This window comes from Tinamus guttatus, unplaced genomic scaffold (genome assembly GCF_059628265.1).
Source record: "Tinamus guttatus ecotype Peru unplaced genomic scaffold, ASM5962826v1 Tinamus_guttatus_pri_ptg000115l, whole genome shotgun sequence".
In the NCBI taxonomy this organism is placed as follows: domain Eukaryota; kingdom Metazoa; phylum Chordata; class Aves; order Tinamiformes; family Tinamidae; genus Tinamus; species Tinamus guttatus.
In genome coordinates, this window is record NW_028288649.1 from 1,513,576 (window position 1) to 1,534,489 (window position 20,914).

Sequence of the window (20,914 nt, forward strand, 5' to 3'; positions counted from 1 at the left end):
GTCCTCCTTGCTCACTTTGTTTAGCATTTCTCAGAGCAGAGCAAACCTCTCTAATTCCTATTATTTTTCTCAGCTTAAAATTGAGTCATTTTTCTGTGGATCAGTTAGACATTTATCCTTTCCTGTGGTTATCTGCCTGCAACACACTGCCAAGATAATATTAAAGAAGGGAGGGGTGGGAGGAAAGGATTATAAACTATATCCTCAGGGCCTGCATTAATAGAAATTGCAAAGAGTGTCAGATGGAAAAAATTCAAATTACTCTAATATTCCATGATTATAGGAGACAATAACTATGCTGTTTTCAGGGCTGTAAAAAGAAGTTTGAGAATCTCTGGTGAGCTTGATAGACCTAGGAGCATTTCCTTGATTTGCTCATGCAGGCCAAAAACAACACAAAAACCCCTCCAGGTTGTGAGTGACCTCTGGGTGGCTGCTGCTGATGCTTGAGAGGATCAGAGAGGGGAGGGTGATGATTGCTTCCTGCAAAGGGAATGGTTGTCCATACTAACTGTGGAGATGGGCTGTGCCAAAAAATGCAAGTGAGCTTGCCTTTTTGACTAAGATCTTACTTTTTCATTGACATCATCCATCAAGGCCAGCAAAAATGTGTAGAGATTCCCAAGGAAGAGCGCAAAGATCCGTCCCAGCTGCCATTTTAGCCCTATGCGGGGATGGTAATTTTCTAGTGCTGCAATGGTTTCAAACAGTGGAGGACAGAACATACCCAGCAAGGACATTACAATTTCAACCTGCCAAAAAGGAAGATTAAATTACTGCTACTAATACTAAGAACAATGACCATGTTACTTTGAGCAGTTATCAAGGTAAGTATGAGTGCAAGAACTTCCTATAGTGTGGCCGCTGCAGCCTGATTTTGTTGAGGAGTAAACTGACAGATCTCTTTAATGTTGGTAAACAATTTTCCATTAGAACAGGGCAGCAAATCTGGAAATGGTACATAACAGAGAGAAAATTTTGTTTTGTGATAGCATGTCACCGAATTAGTTTCTGCTCCTTCCCACTCTGACAGGCTAATTACAGATTTAGACTGATCGACACATGGAGCAGAGTACAGGCAATTTGTCAACAAGTATTGTGTGATTTCTTAAAAATTTATGAAGGAGAAGAAGCTAAAACAAGCTCAGCTCCTGGCTTTGCTTAGTTTGTGGTCAGCACAGCATCAGACTTGAGTGTTGGGTGTATGGCTTGCTCTTGCAGGAGCGCTTTTGATGTTATCTCAAAGGGACGAGCTCAGAAGAATTTCTTCCCCTTCAGTTCATACGCATAAATATTTAGTTTCCTCTAGTCTTCATATACTATTGCCTGCCTCAGCTTTTAGTTTCCTATTTTAGTTTTGGGGGAATCACAAGACTTGGCTTGTGTGCATAAAGCAATTAGTCAATGCTAATGTTTATTTTCTGTGTTCAGCACCTTTGCTTTGGCAATAGGTGATTACAGATTTAAATGGAAACACTGAATGGATTCAGTTTTGAAGCTCAAGGGAATATGTCCTCTTCATTTTTTTTTTTTGTTTCTCTGCAAAACACCAAATTGCATTAAGGTCAATTAAGTCATTGACAAAACAGTGTTAACTCAGTCATGACTTGGTGGCTTTATATATATATGTATATAATGTCTATTGGCGTGCAGGAGACTGCATCTGGAGAGCCACTGGCAAATTCCGGCTCACAGGTCTCTTTTTTTACACATCTCCTTTCAGCAAAAGGAGCAAGTACCCAGAGTTGTTCATACTGAGGTCTTAAGTTATCACCGGAAAAAATCTCAGATGTTACACTTTTTTTTTTTTTTTGTATGTTACTTTTCCTTTGGGAAGAGTTGACTGAAGTAAATCAAAAGATGTTGAAAGCAAGTGTTATTTTGCTGATACTTTCTGAGGGAACTATGAAAATGTATGGTTGACAGTATATTATAGTACAATTGAAATTAAACATTTTCATGATTGAAACAATATTGTGTGAATATCTTCAAAATTTTACTTTTTTATTCCAAAATCAGATAAAAAAGAAAATTGACAGCTTACATTTTTCTGTAGATTGACAGATTCTTTTCTCATTATTCAGTAAATGGTTTAGCTTTGTATGGGACATAAATGGCTTTGTATCTGAACCTGGGTATCTCTAACACTCAGAGAGCTTCCTGGCACAGTAGAATTTGTAAGTATTAATGTGCAATTCAGCGTAGATGCTTTAAAAATTGGTAAGGGATGTACATGTTAAAGACCCATTGACTGTTATTGCAATTGATTGTGAGAGTATTTTACCCTATCCACAAGAATAGTTGGTTTGTCCCGGAAATTCTCTATGATCTTCCTGATTAATACAAGTACAAAGTCACTGAGGGACTTCTGAGCACTGGTAAGGAGCACTGGTAACATGTCTCTGTCTTGAATGACACCCTAAAACTATGGCAATGATTATGCTGGAGTCCAGTAAAGGCTATCACACTAGAAAACTGGAAGTAAAGTTTTCTTACCTCATTTCTTTCATACCACCCAATATTTTGCATTTTGGAAAAAGTCTGGGAACGTTTCACCACAAAGTAAATGAGGTAACCACTGCCGCACAAGCAGCAGATGATGAGCACATTTGCCAGCACTCGCAGGAACCTTCTCAGGTGGATGTTCTCGTCCTTGTTGCTTTCTTGCTCATCCACAATAGATTCCTTAAAAAACAGATAGACTCACAGAATAGTAACATGAATGTAGGGGAACAGAGCCTAAGGCTAGAAGGCAACATCAGAACATTTTCTAGCCTCTAAAATGTAATTCCATGCTATTATGCTTATATTGAACTCCGTAATTTGTTAGGCTTGAACAGAACTTCCTACAGGCATCTCAGTGTGACTGGAAGGCATCAGGTGGTGAACAGCCTGCCACATCCCAGGGAAGGGTAGCTGGAAAATTGCACTCTGAAGTAAAACACTTCCTTGCTGAGATGGGAGCCAGTTGTTGGTGGCTGCCAGACCACAGGACTTTTTAGATCTCACTATATTCTCCTGCATAAATAGTTGCACACTGTTATCAAATCATCTCTTGCATTTTCACAAGCAAAGCTTGGCTGGGCCCTTGAAAAATCTCCAGCACTTAAGGCTTTTTCTTTCCACTTGGTGAATAACTGCTGTGGTTAATTCCTGCTCAGTATCCTCTTAGCTCTTAGCTCACCCTGAAATATTCATTTGTGCACCTTAGCAAAGATTCTTTTGATTTTATCCATGTCCAATGCTACCACAATGACCCACTCTCTGGGGCCTTATTTCAAGTGTTTACCATGGGAAAAAAGATTGAGCTGAATGAATTTCATTTTCAGATCAAGTAGCTATGTGCTGACTGACTTCTCTTTTAGTTATTGCTTTTTCCTTCCACCAACCATCTGTTTTGAGTGTGTAAAAGAGTGTGGTATGGGCTCTTCCTTCCTTGAAGAGATGATAAATACCTTTAGGCTTTCTGCTGTATATATTTTTTTTCTACTCACAAAAATCACTCTACTGCTTGGGGTATTTTAATTTTGTGGGTTTTAATTTTTTTCTGAAACAAGCTACGATTAAAAGAGGACTTAGAAGGCAGAAGATTATTGAGAAATTTGTTATCCAAAGGCTATTTTCTTCAGTATTTCAAGTAAAACTAGCTTTTTACATATATATATATATATATATATATATATATATATATATACACGCACTTTGTAAAATTAACAAAGGAAAGCACATTAAATTGTGCTTTAAAAGCAATTTTTTTTTAAGCAAAAGGAGTTTCTGCAGGATCTGTAGGAGACTGTTAGGACTCAGGACAATACAAAAAAAAATGCAAGGTAATTTTACAGAGTCTTTGAGGCTTGGTTCCAAGTATAACAGAGAGGCAGGACAGACAAGCTGTATTGCAGAGGAAAGCCATAGGAATAACCATCCTGTGACACTGTTATCTTCTCTTGTGCATCAAGTTGCAGAATAAGATCCATGCTAGGAAAGGAATGAGCCTGGGCCAAAGCTTATCCTGCTTCTGTTGTACGGGTGTGCGTTTAGTAGGGGATAGGAGAGGAGGAAAGAGGAAACTGTGGCCCTCCTGGCCACATATGGAGTTGTGCGTGTAACCTTGGCCTCATGTGGTGGGGTGGGTTGTACCTCCTGTTCCTGTCCTATCCGTGTAGCACTGCAGCTGCCCCAGCTGTTTAGCCCACATCTGGATTGCTTTTGCATAGGACAGAGGAGAAAAAGTTGATGGGAAAGATTAAGGTCCCCACATCCCCACTGAAACTTGCCTCTAATTGATATTTCCCACTCCAGAGGAAATTTGAATGTACATGGTCTTCCAAATCCTAAAGGGAGTGTTGAGGGTGACCGAGGGCACGGGAGCTGGAACTGTCATGGATCAGTGCTGTACCCTGATGCACTGAGAGATGCCATGTAGGTATCGTGTTTTCCCCTTAAACCTCTGCTATGGTGGGATCTGGGAGCATCCCCATAAGCTAAGAAATGCCAGTTAGCGTTACCTTGAAGCTGGTGGTGATCGATGCAAACTTGTTGTCTGCTGTCTCTGGGTTTCCAATGAGGTAGTCCCAACTAGTGAACATTTTCCAGCTGAAAACGAAGTTTTCATCATCCCCTTCTCCTGTGCTCTCATTTGCATTGCGTGCCATTCTGTATATGGACATGTATTGCGCAAGGTCAGAAAAAGTGTTACAAAGAGCTACTAGACGTGATTGATTGAGCATTGCAGAGCAAGGCAGATGACTTGAGATTGCTGGTGGATAAGGAAGGAAAGCAAGGTAACAGTAGATGGGTTTATGCATGTGATTGTTCTCTTCGACCTGTTGTGAACTGTCGGATGGGGTCTTCAGGACTGCATAGGTTTTGTTTTAGAAAACATAGTGTAAACAAAAATTGTGATTGGTGATTAAAGTAGGTCAGGAATTGCTTCTACCATGTAGTGTATGAAATAAGTCTATTTACAGTGCTTCTAGGCTGTAGGGTAAAAGGTAACAGTTATCTTTAGCCAGTTAAATTAAGTCAGAAAACATGGGTACCACTATACTACTACTACCTGAAGTTTTATTGAGATTTCAATACCTTCACTGAAAGCCTGCAGTCAAGGAGGTTGCAGTAAATCAATGCAAGGGAACAAAAAGGATTATTCCTGTTAATCAGCACAGGAGCAGACACAGCTTCTGTTATTCCCTCTCTATTTGATCCCTGAAATACTCCTGTAACTCTCATTAGAGTTCCTAGCACTAGTCTCTCAAGGAAGACTATATTTCATGGCAAATGTACTGCAAAACCCCATGTCCTACTCTAACAAAGGGCTCAAAGGGCTATTTCTGCTGCACAGCAGTAATTTCAATAGTAATGCAAATACACTGGCTTCTTCTTTCTTGCAAAGGAAGGAAGGATGACCTTTGGATGATGTGCTTGAAGGAAAGAGAGGTTTTATTTCCAGCATTGCAGAGATGCTCTGAGCAGCAAGAAGTGCTTTGGTTCACACCCTGGTTGCCTCTGTGCTGGTACCTGGGGAGGGGCCAGGAATGTTCATCAGATGGGATGGCATACGAGCAGTCAGGGCTTGTTTAAGGCCCAGAATTAAAACTCTTCACTGTGCTGATTGTGTTGGGGATCCATCTCAAAGCAGACCCAAAGTACATCTAGCCCATGACAGGAGCTGGCAGGGGATGCTGAAGAATATGTGAATGCAGCAAGCATAAAACCCTGCTTTTCCCAGTGCTCTCCCAGCCACCCAGGGTCAGAGGCTCAAGGACTTCAAGGCAGAAGAGGTGGTGCATTTGTACTGAAGAGCCATCCAGGGGTTTTTGTTTGTGAAGTGTCCAGTTGACAAGTATCAAGACTTGTCAACTGAGATGCTAAGAGCACCCAGTGGAACATCAATAGTTCATTAAGCTGTGGTAAATTAATTGCTTTCAGTTATTTTTCACGTGTACTAGAGGCACCCAGCACATACAGGGCAATCACCTTGGATTTATATTGGGGCACTGTGATGATAGTGGAGTATTTCCTTCACCCAAAATATTTCCAGTTTCTTTCTTCTACAGTCCAGGGTTTTCTTAGAAAACTGTTAAAGAAAGTAGTAGGGAAATCTGAAAATATCTCTCTATCCTTTATTTGACAGAAGTTTAGTGGTTCTATATTATATGTGTGATTTTGCTTGAGTCACAGCATGGAGAGGCAAAGCCTTTCATGGTGCCCGAGCTGCTGCAGGGCCCGGCACCTGCAGAGCCGCAAGGGCTGCCCAGGCTCCATGTCCATGGGGTCCTTGCTGGGGCTGTGGGTGCCACACGGCAGCTGAACCAAGCTTTGAGCTGTGGCTGGTGGAGGGGAAATGAGCTGCAAGACACGTATGGATGTATTTGGAAGAGAAGGGAACCCCAACCATACTTACGATCTTATAACAACCATCAGGCTATAGCCAAATACGCTGATCCCAACCATGAAATATGCCATCGGTAGCCTGTATTTTAACCAGCCAATTGTCCGCTGGTTATTGTAGTAGCCATAGAAGAGTGCCGAGTACTTGATGTATCCCTGGAGAAAAGCGAAAAGCAAACTCTGTGTAAGTAAGTAGTGCAGCTTTTATTCTGCAGGAAAGAGGCTTCCTGCAAAATATTTTTCCTCCATTTGGTGAAAAGGGAAGATTTAAAAAGAATCAACTTGGCAAAATTTTTAGTGTCTCATTTTCAGCCGTTTGCTGCCCTATCATCTTTGAGAAGTGTTCATGTACTGTTTGTAGCCTCCTTAAGAGAGGGAAGAAGAGAGGAGGCTTGTCAGAGAATACCAGCTCAAAAGTAAAATGCAGTTTTTATCTATCATTGTTTCATCTCTAGCAGAAAACAACTCCTTATTGCTCTTTGTGACTCTAGCTCATCTGTTTCTCTAACCCAGTATCAAAGACTAGTATAAAAATCTTGTGAAAATGCTACAGTAAAGGGGTTTCCCACCATGATATGAAATTTTTTCTTTCAGCTAGGAGGCAGCTGACGTTCAGGCTCCTGCAGATTTAGTTCCTTTTACAGGCTACCTCCTGCAAAGCAAATGAAACTAAAGGCTAAAATCAAAGCATTATTTTCTGTGAAAGAAAAGCTCTGACACAATATCAGCTAAGATGTCTTAAGCAGAGCTATTTTTTGCTCTATTACTCAATGAGTGTGCAGATCTTCTAACCTGCGTTAAGCATCTTTTCCTATTTTTCTGTCAAATGTCACCCAAGTTGTTATATATCATTGCATATTGTACTTCCTGTTTGTTTTTGGTCTCTTGTCTTTCAGTTGATAAGTTATGTGCAGAAAATCAGTCTAGCTGTGATAGTAAAGAAAGTTCCTCTCTGATCAAGTTTTTGGAAGAACCAAAATTGAGACATTGTGAAACTGGATCTAGTTTAGCAACATTGAATAATTTATTTAAGATTTCATCTCTGGAGGTCATATAGTCCAACTCCTTGTTTAAAGCAAGGACAACTTCATGATTAAATCCAGTGGCTCAAAGCTTTGGCCAGCTGAGTTTTGAAAATCTGCATGGATGGAGATCGCACAGTCTCTCTGTGCCTCTATTACAGTGTTTGACCACTTTCATTTAATCAATAAGATGAGGATACCCCAAAGCACTAGTTTTTTTTTCATTCCTAACCTAGTCTAAACCTTGATATCCTTGGGTGCAACACTAGCTGCATGTTTATTCTGCACAAAAAGTGCTGTGCCACCAGTACAGGATAACTTTGTATGTTTCTTGGCCAGCTCTGCTGAGCCACTTCGCGTAACTCAGCAAGACTGCACCTGACAGGTCAGAGCTTTGTAGCATGCTATGTATACTCTGGACTGGGGAGTTGCAAAGCAAAAAGCCTCATAAAATACAAAGATGATGCACTAGCAAGGCTTATTTTCAGGTTGGAATCCCAAACCTCTATCTCTCCAATACATCATATTCTAGGGACCAGAAAATGAGTGTCTCTACATCATCCAGTATGTTTTTTAAACTCCATTTGTGAGACATAGTGTCTGATGTCCAAGTGAGATATATTTCTTTCTGTTCTTCTAGAAAGGCATGAACTGACCGACTTGCTGCCAAATCATGCATTTCCACTGGCTCTTCTCTCTTGAAATATATTTTTTCAGGGATTGCAGTATTGACTATTCATTTTAAGTCTGCTTTGAAACGTATTTCTCCCTTGCACCTCTCCTACTGAGCATATTGGTATAAGCATTTATTCCTTTTTAAAGGGCAAGGCTTTGTGAAGGCTTAATTTGACATCTTCTGAGTTATAGCTGCACATCATTGCCCCATGGCTGGAGATCACTTCTAAAATCTGCCAGATGAGCCACTTGTGCAATTGTTCCCTGATGTCAAGCACCAAGGGAGCAGGCTCAGGACAGGGCCTGTCTGGCAGAAGGGAGTGGAGGATCAAGCCCTCAGTGACAGCAGGGGAATGTAAATGTGTGCACCAACTGCCAGGCAGGAGCTCGGTCACAGTCGATAGTCCTTTGCGCTAATACAACAGTAGTAATTTCCTTACTGTTATGTGTACGATTTATAGTCTTAAAAAAAATCAGCAGCTGCAATTCAGCCCTCCCTCCCTCCCTCCCTCCCCTCCCCTCCCCTCCCCCCCCTCCCCTCCCCTCCCCTCCCCTCCCCTCCCCTCCCCTCCCCTCCCCTCCCCTCCCCTCCCCTCCCCTCCCCTCCCCTCCCCTCCCTCCCTCCCTCCCTCCCTCCCTCCCTCCCTCCCTCCCTCCCTCCCTCCCTCCCTCCCTCCCTTCCTTCCTTCCTTCCTTCCTTCCTTCCTTCCTTCCTTCCTTCCTTCCTTCCTTCCTTCCTTCCTTCCTTCCTTCCTTCCTTCCTTCCTTCCTTCCTTCCTTCCTTCCTTCCTTCCTTCCTTCCTTCCTTCCTTCCTTCCTTCCTTCCTTCCTTCCTTCCTTCCTTCCTTCCTTCCTTCCTTCCTTCCTTCCTTCCTTCCTTCCTTCCTTCCTTCCTTCCTTCCTTCCTTCCTTCCTTCCTTCCTTCCTTCCTTCCTTCCTTCCTTCCTTCCTTCCTTCCTTCCTTCCTTCCTTCCTTCCTTTTTTTTTTCCTCCTGGGGGAAGGAATTTAAATGATGCTTCTGGTGTTTTTACACAGTGCTCCTCACATGAGCTTTTTGTTCATTGCAATGTTATTTGATGTGTCACTAATTCACCTTTGGCTCTGATGAATTTTGGATGCTTGCAAGTCAGCTAAAGGACTGGGAGAGTGAGACTTAAATGATTCTTAGCAGAAAATAAGCAATGTACAAAGGTGTGACTGCATAGGATTCATTTACACACAAGTATTCGAATGCTTCTTTCTTTAACAAAGGAAATTATGTTGTTTTTATGTTAAGGGTGTTTCCAAATAACATAATATGCACACCAGTGCCAGATAGCATTTCACAAAAAAAAAAAAGAAAAAATCCAGAAATAGCATCTCTGAACGTGAGATGCCAAGGAACTGGTTATAGTAGATTACCTTCATTCTCAATAATCATCTTTTTCTATTCTTGGAAATACTGTCTCCTCTAAAAACAATTCCTTTGGCCTAACTCTCCTAAGGCAAAGAATAATTTTGGGTGCTCAACCTGAAATGTCTTTCAGGCAGGCTGCTTTCCAAAGAATAGGCTTGCAAGACCTTCATTTTAGCTATGCATAAGTTCATGTAGTGGTGCCTGACAACCCAAGAGGATGGTTTTGTAGCATATTACCTCATTAATACCCCTGTGTCTAAACTGAAATCTTCTTCAGTATTTGCAATGCTGCTACTAATGAAGAGCAAACAGCTCTCCTGCAGACTACCGTTATTCCATTTTATTTCATTAATTTCTCATCTTTTTTTTTTTTTTTTTTTCTGCTTATATGAAGATACTGGTTACTTAGACCAGAGTTTTAGTTCTGTGGCTTGTAAGCAGTTTGGATCCAACAATCCTGGACCTGAACCAATACTGCAGCCATGGCTGAGCAGAGCTAGTGAGCTGCTGCAAGCTCAGCCTTTCCTTTAAGATGCAAATCTGAAACCTGTAGCAGCTTAAGGCATTTAAAAATATTTTATAGGCATAGTGGTGGCAAGGATGAGGGGGAATGATCCTCTTCCCAAGGCTCTAAGCAAATTCTCTGGTATGTTAAGATGTTCTCTGCTCAGTAAACCAGAGCTGCAGCTTAAAGTCATTTTTTGGATTATTAGGTTAAGCGGAATATGGTTTAAATGAGCTGTACCAAAGTCACCATGATACAGTTTAGGCAGTCACCTGCTTCTACTAATGCTCATTTAAAAAAAGGAAAATCTTCAGCATCTAGTGCTTTCTGCAAAAAATGTAGATAGACAGACATTGTGTTCCTAAATTTCTTTTTTTCTTCAGTACGGAGCTGTATAACTGCACTGGCTTTAGTGAACTTTGTCCTTTTGCACTGCAGTGACCTCAGACACACATCTTGGATGGCGTCAGCCAGCTCTGTGTTGGACATGACACATGCTGTTTTGAGTGAACATACATCTGTTGTGCTCCTGCAAAACCAAGACATATATGTATGTGTGCGTTTGGGTAAATGCATGTGTGGCATAGGCCAGGAAGCTCATTTGTATATGAAAATAATTCCAAGTCCACATGCAGATGCCTGCATATGCACATGCTGGGGACCTGCACTATCTGCTGTTCAGGAAGTATCTTTGTCTTCTACAAAAAGTATGTGTGTTGCTTTATTTACCTTTGAACTGAATTTAGGTGTGTAGATGATAACTTTTGATGGTTTTACCAGGAATCCAATTGATCTCTTATAATTAACTGTTCTATACTTACCTCAAAATCCCAAAGAACTGAAAAATCCATAGCTGTCGCTTGTTCAGCCCGGGGTACAGTTTTCCTTGGCATGCTCCCATATGGCATTCCCATCAGGACCTGGAGAGCATTAATAATGATGATACATATATAATATAACACACTGCAGAACTTTTCTCATTATTTTCTTAATTATTTCCTTAATTCTGTTTCGTTTCTTCTTTTAATATATATCTTCTTAATACCAAACCCGGAGCATAAAAGAGTTAATTTCACCCAAATAATCATAGGAGCTTCCTTTCCCTAGTAGCAGCCATTGTACAGCAAGTATTTTGGCAAGGAATTCTCTCTCCATGAACAGTTCCCATTTAAATGTCCTTGGTTTAGCAAGAGGCCTTTTCACTTGAACTTCATGGGCCTAATGCATTAAAGGGATTACTTTTATCTGCGTACACAGGACTCTTCCCTTGAGGGGAGTCAAGAGCATTTGGTCAAGCTTGCAATAGATTCCATGCTATATAACCTTGAATGGAGAAATGATCTCAAGATGAGGTGAAGTGCAGTTTGGTTTGGGCAAGAAGTGTAGATGGGAGCAAGATGACACAAGGAACAGGTTTCATGGCACATTCTCTCCTAATGGCACCAGGTAAAGCAGAACTGCAGCAAGTCCAGCAGCTGTTGAAGTTCACGGGGAGAACTTCAAGGGCTATGGAGAGTTAATAACATATTTATAAGCAGATTCTACTGCACCTACCAAAATATCTCATTAGCATTCATAGGATCCTAGCATATTATCTATCGCTTATTTTTCAGGGCCATCTAATTAATTTTGAATCCATTTATGATTAAATGTTTATTGCCCAGCTACTCTCCATATTGTAACAGCTCAGTAGGCAATGAGTAATAGTGTGCATACTTTAAAGACAAATTATATAAAGCTATTTTATCCTCTACCATATGTATAGTTCTTCACAAAAATACATTTGTTTTGTGTAGTGTTAATGGTTATGTCTCTCTATTCTGGGAGGAAACAAAGTTTATATTTTTGATAGTGTGAACAACCACATTAAGAAGAACAAAAACATGGTCCTCAGGAGACACTATACAGTGCATTTTTGTTCTATAAAAAGCTTCATTGAACAGAACAGATGCCCCTGTCTGTGGATTGCGCAGCCTTTGAAAACCATATAGAGTAATTTAGCTTGAGCTATAATGGCACTATTAAAAAATTCTTCTGTAAATGATCATATGAAGCTGATTATGGGATCCTTTTCCTTCTTCAAGAAAAATTAGAAGTGGAAAAATAAAAATAAAACTCTTCCTTGTGAATCATCTCAATTAGAAGTACAGAAAAGGGTTATTTCTCAAACAAGCATTAGTAAAGTTCTTAGGAAATCATTTGTTCATTCACTGGATAGCTCCTTTCTCAGGGCTTTGCCATGGCTGTTGCACAGGGCCTGAGCCCCTCCAAGGACAAGAGGAAATGGCCTCAAATTGTGCCAGGAGAGGTTCAAGAAAAAATTCTACATGGAAAGAGAAGTCAAGCATTGGAACAGGCTGCCCAAAGAAGTTGTGGAGTCACCATCCCTAGCAGCGTAGATCAGGCACATAGGGACATGGTTTAACAGGCATGGTGTTGAAGGGCTTATGGTTGGACTTGATGATCCTGAAGGTCTTTTCCAACTGTAACGATTCTATGATTCTAATGGCACACAATCACACTGCTGGAGAAACTGGAAGCAGGTGCTTTTGGGTGTCCCCCTCTTGTCCAGCCATGCCAAGCCGAGCCAGCAGCGTTTATGGGTTTCATCACTCTGGGGCAATCCACCAAACCTAGGTGACAGCAGCATCTCCAAGCCCAGAGAAGGGGACTCCAGCATTGAAGCCATCCATTAGATATCCGGGCAGTATTCCATTGTAACCTTATCCTTGAATTTGTGAGTGCTCTTTAAATTGAACTTATGTCAAAAGTGAACTCAAATAACCCAATAAGGTCTTGATTGTCGCCACTATTTCTGGTTATTGATAATCAAGTAGGAATAATTATGCCTACTTCAACACCTTTATTATGATTTTTACAGTAGAGAAAAGCAAATAAAATGTTTGGGAAGCTGCCATCCTGTCAATGGGGTTTTCTTAATTGCTTTAAGACAGCTCATTTCTTCTATCTTGTATGGACCTGAGCTTTTACATAAGAGGATTCCCAGATTATGTTTTTCACTTCAGTCAAAATGTAAAAGTACCATCAATTTAGATTTCTGAGTTTCTGTTTTAGCTACTAGATGGGCAGGATCTTCAATAGCATTTTAAGTGTACTACTTTCAACATAGCTTCTGCTTCAGTGTCCGTAACAGCCTTATAAGTTATTATTTGTATATATCATTCTTACGCATTTTGATCTTTTAAAGCATGATTATAAAAACTTGTTTGCGTCATCAGTCCCATGTTTTTGGTAATCACTGAGCTGAATATTACTGAAAGCTGAATTAAGCAGAATAATTACCTCCGGAATTATGACCAGTCCAAATATTAATCCAAAAAGGACAAGATTTACTCCGTACATCCATCGCAGAAATATGAAGTAGGAAGCAACTGAGGAGCCAAAATGACCTTGAACCAGAAGATACTTAGAGGTTAGAAATTTAGGAGGTATAAACTGTCCTCAGCTAAATTTGCAGTCTTCTATCCATAGATCACCCATCATGTATTGCCCAGGCGCTTTCCCAAAAGCTCCCCACCACTGCTGCAATCAAGGTTATAGGGACAGTGAAGACCAGCATTGCCAAGGGTACGTGCCCCTTGTTTAGTTCTAAACCTCAGGGTGAGCAAAGACTGGGGACAGGTAATTTGGGTAAGTTTTGAGAGAATTCAGAGCTGTCTTACAAAAAATCTGATTGCCACCTCACATGGCAGAACAGCTTCAACTTACTCTCCACTTCTTTTATCTTCATCTCCCAGGGAATGCACTGTGTTTTAAAATTGTCAAAGTCTCTCTTAAATTTCACCCATTTCTGAAACAAGACAACATCAATGTGAGCAGAAAAGTGTGAACAGGTAGGCTGCTGTAGAAGGGCTTTAATGTTAGACTTTGGTAACATTGCTAGAAATGCATATAAAGCCTTAATGTTCTAAGCAGAAACTCTGATCTGGATCTGGTTATGATCTTCTATGCTCCTTCAGAAACAATTTTCAATCAAACCCTCCCGTCACCTGCCCAGGCCCCCACAAGTGTTAACATTCATTATTTGAATTTTAACTTTTCTAGGCTTTGGGGAAAGCACTGCTCGAATGCCTTCTCCCCAGACCAGTGGCTAAACTCCTATTGATTTCATCAGCTCAGGACTGGCTCCATTTTTTTGCCTCTCAGTATAATCTCTAGGACAACATGCAACTTGCTTTCCCACTTCAGTGTCAAAACAGTCACAATTGTCACTGTTATCTCCTCATTAACAAGAAAGATGAAATTTTATGGAAATCCATGGGAGAACACATGAATTTGCAATGACCTCTCTCATCCTTAGTTGGTACCATCTCTCATAATTTAGGGTTTTTGCAGATTGCAACCAAATGCCAAATATGAGTCATAAACTCTGTGAAAAACATGCTGATTATGTAAACAGGTACCCAGTATTTTCTCTGCCATCACTGCAGTGCTTACCTTTGCCATCATCATCTTATATGCGTAGAGCTTTTTGCCCTTTCCTTTTCCCAAAGCTCCTTCAAACTTCTCTACAAAAGCTTGTGCCTCTCTAATTTAAAAATAAACAAGATGGTTATTGAAATACTGAAAGGGCCTTCAGCCTTTCACTTCTGTGAGTCGTACTGCCTGCGCTAGTGGAAAAATACAGGAAATACAGAGCAAAGGTAGATGTTGATAGAGTGCGCTGAGTTTGTGAATTAGATTATATTGTGTGTTGATGCAAATGATATAAAATGAGAAGAGATTAAATATAAGGCCTCCTTTGTATTCCCTTGGTGCTTCACATTTCTCATCTGTGTGATGGGGCTAATTCTTTCTTGTCTCATGAGTAAGTTTGTATAACATAACGAATGTACAGCACTGAGATCCTTTCTACAGTTCTTTGCACCTTTGCAAAAACAATGCAACAGTTTTTTTGTTTGTTTGTTCATTTGTTTTTTTTTGTTTCAGTAAAGGGTGGTAATGCTTACCATGGTTCAGGGATAAAATGACAGGATGGAGATAAGGTATCAAACACAACCCCAGGCAGAATGCTAGCTAACAGAATCCTATATAACATATCCTATATGTCAGAAATAGCATTTGCACTTTTTTTCATTTTTTTCAGAATTTCTAACTAGGAGGGTCATAAGATTTTATTTGTAATGAGATTCATAGCATGCCTGTGAGATATTTTAGCATAGCTGTTTTAACATAGTTTTCTTTATCCAGATCTATAGAAATAATTGGCAGTGTTCAAGGCTCCTAAGTCTAATCAAAGACGGAGCAGGTCTTGGCCTTCAGAGTATAAAAATAGAAAAATAGAGACAAACCGTTGCTGCAGCTCTGAGTATCTGCAGCATCTTAGACAAACACAAAGAGCAGGACAGCAGCCATCCCTATGGAGCTCTATGCATGTTGCAATACTTTTTGAACACCAAAATTCTCATCTGGTAGAAAGGGGCTTTAGGTGACTTTTAATCAATAGCGCTGGGTTTTGAATCTTTCCCTCAGTGACTCATCCAGTTTGTTATAAGATTCCATGTTGATCAGTGAGTTTCGCCTTCCCTGGTCAGCCCCACAGGCCTGCCTCACTGCCTTGCATATCCTGATTCCCCTACACAAAGTGTCTGTGCTGCAGCTGTCTATGCTCTTCTTACATTCAATATGGTCTATGTGGCAATATTATCGTTGCTCCATAAACATCTCTGAACAACACAGTATTTTTTCCAAGCAATACTGTTTCAGGAAGTGTGAGTAACATGTCACCTTGCTGCTTTGATTTCTGTCTAACAGTGGGCATGAATAAGCAAAGGAGGACACAGAGTTTGCTTTAACAAGTAGCCTGACAGTAGTGAATCATTTGGTTTTAAATACAAGGGTAGAATGACCTCGCTGTGGATATCAGTTGAACAGATTTGTGCCTCATCCCTTCTCTGGTTACAGAGACTGAAAAATGAATTCCACATTTTAACCCAGATCATTTAAACCAGAATGTTTAAGTGAGGTAGGCCAGGTTTCTGCTCATTGCTTTTTCCAAGACTGGAATGTTAGGGTGTCAGCAGCAGAAATGCAAATTTGGAGAAAGGCAAAATGCAGCTGACAGTAAGCAAACACCCCTGTCACATGGATTACTGCTCAGTGGTAGCTACCTGAGCATTGAGAGTTTTTTCGCCATTCGCCAGGGCTTGTTCCTCATGGTGGAAATTAGTTTTTTCTTCTGCTCTACCTGTTCCATCAGCATTGCAAGCTCTTCCTCTGACAGCGATTCCTCATCGGATGAGTTGGAAGTGGAAGGAGTACTGGAAGTGCACAAATAGGAAAAAATGTTCACAGTTGGGTGGAAGCTACAGTGGTTTGGGTGGGCATCATCTCTCCTTCCCCAGGGGAGCCCATGTGATGTCCAGAGCCGTCTGTTGGTCTGCAGTGAAGCAGGGTCCTCCCTGCTTGAGGATCACCATCTAGGGTAAAGGTGGTCACCAGCTAGGTTAGGCTAGTGGGTAGAGAGGTGCAATATGGACAGAACAGGGCTAGAGATACCCACTTCCTGGTGCCGTATTTGCTCTGATTCTGACCTGCCTCTGCCCAAGGCTTTGGGGTGTTCCTATATGGAAATCTCGAGATAAGGGGCAGCACCCCTGAAACATCCTCAGGATGCATCCAGAGCCTGCATCTCCCTCAGGGATCAGGTGGCCTCCCTCCTATGCCCACTGCTTGGTGCAGTGCCAGCAGCAGCTCTCTGCAGCCAGGGCATGGCTGATTCCAGCTGTGATAATCAGGAGTTGATTGTGCCCCACTGTAACTCACCCAACATTGTGCACTGGACCACGTTTCAGCCACACAAACTTTGTCTAGTGCTGCAGTTGGTTCTAGAGAAATGTCTTTTGCATCTTTAAGGGAAATAAGATATGGGGAGAGGCAGAAGGTTGGAACAAACAAGACTTTACAGGGGAAAAGACTTGAAAACATGAGAGATCACTTTTAGCCTCAATGTTTCCATTTCTCAACCATTAATATATGTCCAGATTTAAAGAGGGCTTTTCCATCTCCAACTGTATGCTTTACGCCTCAATTACATACATGAATCTGATCCTCCCTGATAAAAAAATATTGACTGAAGACTTTGGAAATAACATTGCATTTTACACTATTATTCTTCACAGTTGTATCTTTTTGGGAGAGAGAAACAACTTATTTGCAGTCTGTTGGTTTTGCACTTCTGACCAATATACCACAAGTTCAGGGCACATCTATAAAGCTATAACTGCGGTTCTGTGATGTAGCACAGTACTTAGGGATAGTTAAATTACCTGCTTCTCCTCTCTTTCTTCTCTTTGTTCTCCTTCTCCTTTCCTTTCTCCTTGTTTGTTTTCTTTTCTTTATTTTCTGAATCCTTTTGCTCTTTGGTAGAAGCCTTTTTGTCTCTCTCTCTTTTCCGGCTTACTCCCTTTTCTGCCATTTTGCCATCATTGTTTTTTCTTTGGAGAGTTTTTCTCTTAGAGGCTCTATTTTGTCTAGGACCATTATCTTCCTCTTTGCTCTCCTCCTCCTCATCTTCTTTTTTGTCTTCTATTTTCTGTCGCTTTTCCCTTTCAAGTCTGTTTGGCCTGACAGCTTCCCTACGAGGCTGTTTCTTAGGTATCTTTTTCTTTGCTTCATCTTCTGCAATGGAGTAAAAAAAAAAAAAAAAGTACCTAGGGAAGCACTTACCTGTCCATGTTGGCACAATACAGATTCACAAGAAAAGCACAATGGGGTGCCTGATGTAAACCCAAGAGAAGTCAATGAACAGATATTCACTGAGCACAGTGGTCTTTGCCTAATGCCGTGTATGAAAGCTACATCCAGCTCTTGGTTATACAACTTCCATGTAAGAGAAGAAAGACTTACTTTAGCATATCAGTGGCTGTTTTGTGACTGTAAGAAAATTGGAAATTAATTCCAAAAAAAAAAAACCCAGTTCCTCAGAGCACATTACAGGCAACTTCCTAGCCTGTAAGTACACCAGAACAATGGAAACAGAAATTGCAGTTAGTTAAATAGTGTGTAATGTCCTTGATGGTGATACGTCCTTCAAACCTGCTTACTTAGTAAGTCTGGAGATGGCTCTCTTCTAGAGAAGAGGTACAGCTTAGGTACGTCAGGTTTGGTTTCTATGAATTTTTCCCTCTATTTGGGAAGTTTATCTCCAGTGAAGAAAAAAGCCCGGCAGTCTTTGGTGAGCATTTCATTCTAATTGGCACTTCAAACTAAGAAAGCCATTTACGCAGGTTCAAAAGCACTTCCAGTTCAGAAGGATTTAAATGGTGAAGGATTTAATTGCAAAATACTATGGAGAGGGTGAAAAACATTCAGAAAATGCTCAAACCACTCCTTCTCTCTTGCAACCAAGCACATTAAAATCAAAAGTAAGTTTTTCAGATTCCTTTAGCTTCTAATTTGGTAAATTTCTGCCTGAAAAAAATAGCTTGTTCAAAAGAAATATTAAGTTTTTCATTTTGGTATTGGATTTTCCCTCAAGGTTGGAGAAATTATAATGGCAGAGGAAGTTGCAGGGAGGAGTGGGATTCAGGGTGAAAAATGTGCAATCTAAAAGTGGAAGAAAATAGAAACAAAAAGGAGTTGGAGTGTTTGAGTTTTTGTTTTTGTGAGAAATTAGAAATTAATAACAAACACATAGATTCTTCTGGCTAGTGCTACTCAAATTAGTAAGTGATGGTAGTTACACTTGTCACAGGGAATAAGAAGGGACTTTCAAATCACTTCTAAACAGCCACTAGTTAGGTTCATTTATGTAATGGTCTATCTATCTCAGCTAAATTTCAGAGAGTGATCTAGATTAAAAGACTACCTACCTTGTTTGAGAAAATGTCCATTTTGTGCCACTAGCTACCTTAGATTTCATTTGCAAGCTATTAAATACTAGGTTTAATCTAGAACATTCACTTTTTATTTTTATTTCTTTGTTTCTCTGCATGGGAAAGGTGGATTTTTTAAAAATCAATCATTTTGTTGATTATTTTCTTATATTTTAAGGATCATGCAGGCTGTCTACAGACCACGGGATGTGAAACAAATATCCATTTACCTCTACGTTCATATCATTTATCCAGTGCCGTTACAACCTTATTCTTTAGTTTTCTCTCTGTGTTTAGTGTTATAATCCTACCCCTTAACTATTTCTCTTTATTTACTATAAGGATAAAGTTGCGTGTAATCCTGCCACTGGCTCTTCCTGATTTTGCTGTCATTCTGTCTCCAGTCCATTTTCATTTCTGTCTTCTTGCGGTCATGAGCAATAAAGATACCAGTGTGTTCTAGTAGCAAGTGTTACAGAAAAGCACTAACCCATCAGAGAAAGCAAGCAGGAGCTCAGTGCAGTACAAATCAGCCATAGTCCAGTTTAGGGTGATGCTTTACTGTGATGCCTATTTTTCCAGGGATGACAAGGGTTACAACAACCTTGTACTTTAGGAGCATGAATAGAAGGAAACAGACCACTTAAGAGTGGAGTTTTATATATCACTATTGTAAGTTAAACTCTAAGAGAAAAATCTGCTTGCTTGCAAGTAGCTCTTGCAGCAGTTCCTACTATAGAGCAAGGAGCAAGTCACAACCCACAGAGAAAAAAAGATATCGCCTCTTCTATTTTAAAACAAGACCACAGTTTTTAATCTCTACTTTACCTTCACTGTCTGTGTCACTTTCGATTTGTCCATCAATCTCTATTCCAACTGCAAGACAAAGAATGAAGAGTAATTGCAGATGTTGCTGGGATTTGTACATACAATATTTTACACAGGTAGTTCTTAACAGCCAGCTTGAGGTTGGCAGGATACTCTTTATTGATTATGCATTATATGCTTTTTCTGTAGTGATGCTCTTATTATTTCTTATAATTTGGCAAATTAACAAAGTTCCCTGCATGAGGGAACTGAAAACACATGATCTTTGACAGGCACAAAATGTTGTGCTCAAAAAGCCCTGAGGCATATTGTTAAGCACTTGGCAGTATCAAAACCGAAATAATCTTGCAGTGATACTAACCATCTTCCATGATGACCTCTAATGCACATTTCCTTTTCTTCCCCATGGCAGCTTCCCGTCCTTCGCACAGATGTAGCTGCTATGTTGCATACGCACACTCCAGTTACATACGGGTGGCTCTGTCTTCTGGTGCCCATGAACTTGTCTCCTGAGCATTCCACACAAGTGGGGATGCCCAGGTGCCTGTGAGCTCTTGCTCACGAGCCATGCAGAAACAGGAAGGCAGGAACAGAGCAGGAGAGGCAGGGAAGACCCCGTTCTGCCAGAGCCCAATCCAAACACTTTCTTTTCTGATCCTTTCTCGGTGTGAAAAGCACCTGTCGGCATTACATTGCATTGCATTATTTAAACATGAAGGAAAGCCCTTTGGTGGGTATTTGGTAGTATCATATGAAACACAGACACAAGTCACGTCTGGTTTGGACATCAGCATGCGGCTGCAGGCTTTGAAAGTGTCAGCTTTCTTAATGCCATATTCTTTACTGACCTGCGTCAATCTGTGTAACCCTTCCAGTCATTCTCCTTCTGCACTTTATTAAACTTCTCAGTGCAGAGTGTCTCGGACATGGCTGTGGGTCACCTTTGGTCCTCCATGTGTGTCCTTGTCAGGGTACTCATGGGAGAATAGATGCAGCAAGGAGTCAGGAGTCAGGACACTGGCTCTGTCTCTTGCTCCTTCCGTTCTGCTTGACCTTTGCATACTCATTGCACTCGCAGGTAAAATGGGATAGATTTTCCTTCTGGTGTACTGAGGCCTAATTAATTTATGTGCGACCCTCAGTTGGAAGGTGCTTTAGTACCACAAAGTATTGTATTGCCTCCTGTAGCTTGCAGTCTTCTGTTGGAGCTTCCATGACGACAGTTCTGAGTAATCTAGGGGTTAAAAACTGCAGCAT

General features: G+C 40.7%; 1 protein-coding gene across 1 annotated transcript in view; it reads right to left on the bottom strand.

The window, feature by feature from the left end:
* Window positions 1–20,064, bottom strand: part of TMC2 (transmembrane channel like 2) — a 35,356-nt gene extending 15,292 nt beyond the window's left edge. Inside the window, exons 1-12 of the mRNA XM_088521047.1 lie at window positions 20,019–20,064; window positions 19,658–19,705; window positions 17,282–17,633; window positions 16,124–16,273; window positions 14,451–14,541; window positions 13,722–13,803; window positions 13,296–13,402; window positions 10,814–10,912; window positions 6,407–6,549; window positions 4,509–4,656; window positions 2,497–2,685; window positions 573–752 (exon numbers count right to left, since the gene is read on the bottom strand). Coding sequence (XP_088377173.1) covers window positions 573–752; window positions 2,497–2,685; window positions 4,509–4,656; window positions 6,407–6,549; window positions 10,814–10,912; window positions 13,296–13,402; window positions 13,722–13,803; window positions 14,451–14,541; window positions 16,124–16,273; window positions 17,282–17,633; window positions 19,658–19,705; window positions 20,019–20,064 — 1,635 coding nt within the window. The remainder of the gene's footprint in view (window positions 1–572; window positions 753–2,496; window positions 2,686–4,508; window positions 4,657–6,406; window positions 6,550–10,813; window positions 10,913–13,295; window positions 13,403–13,721; window positions 13,804–14,450; window positions 14,542–16,123; window positions 16,274–17,281; window positions 17,634–19,657; window positions 19,706–20,018) is intronic.
* Window positions 20,065–20,914: the final 850 nt, after the last annotated feature.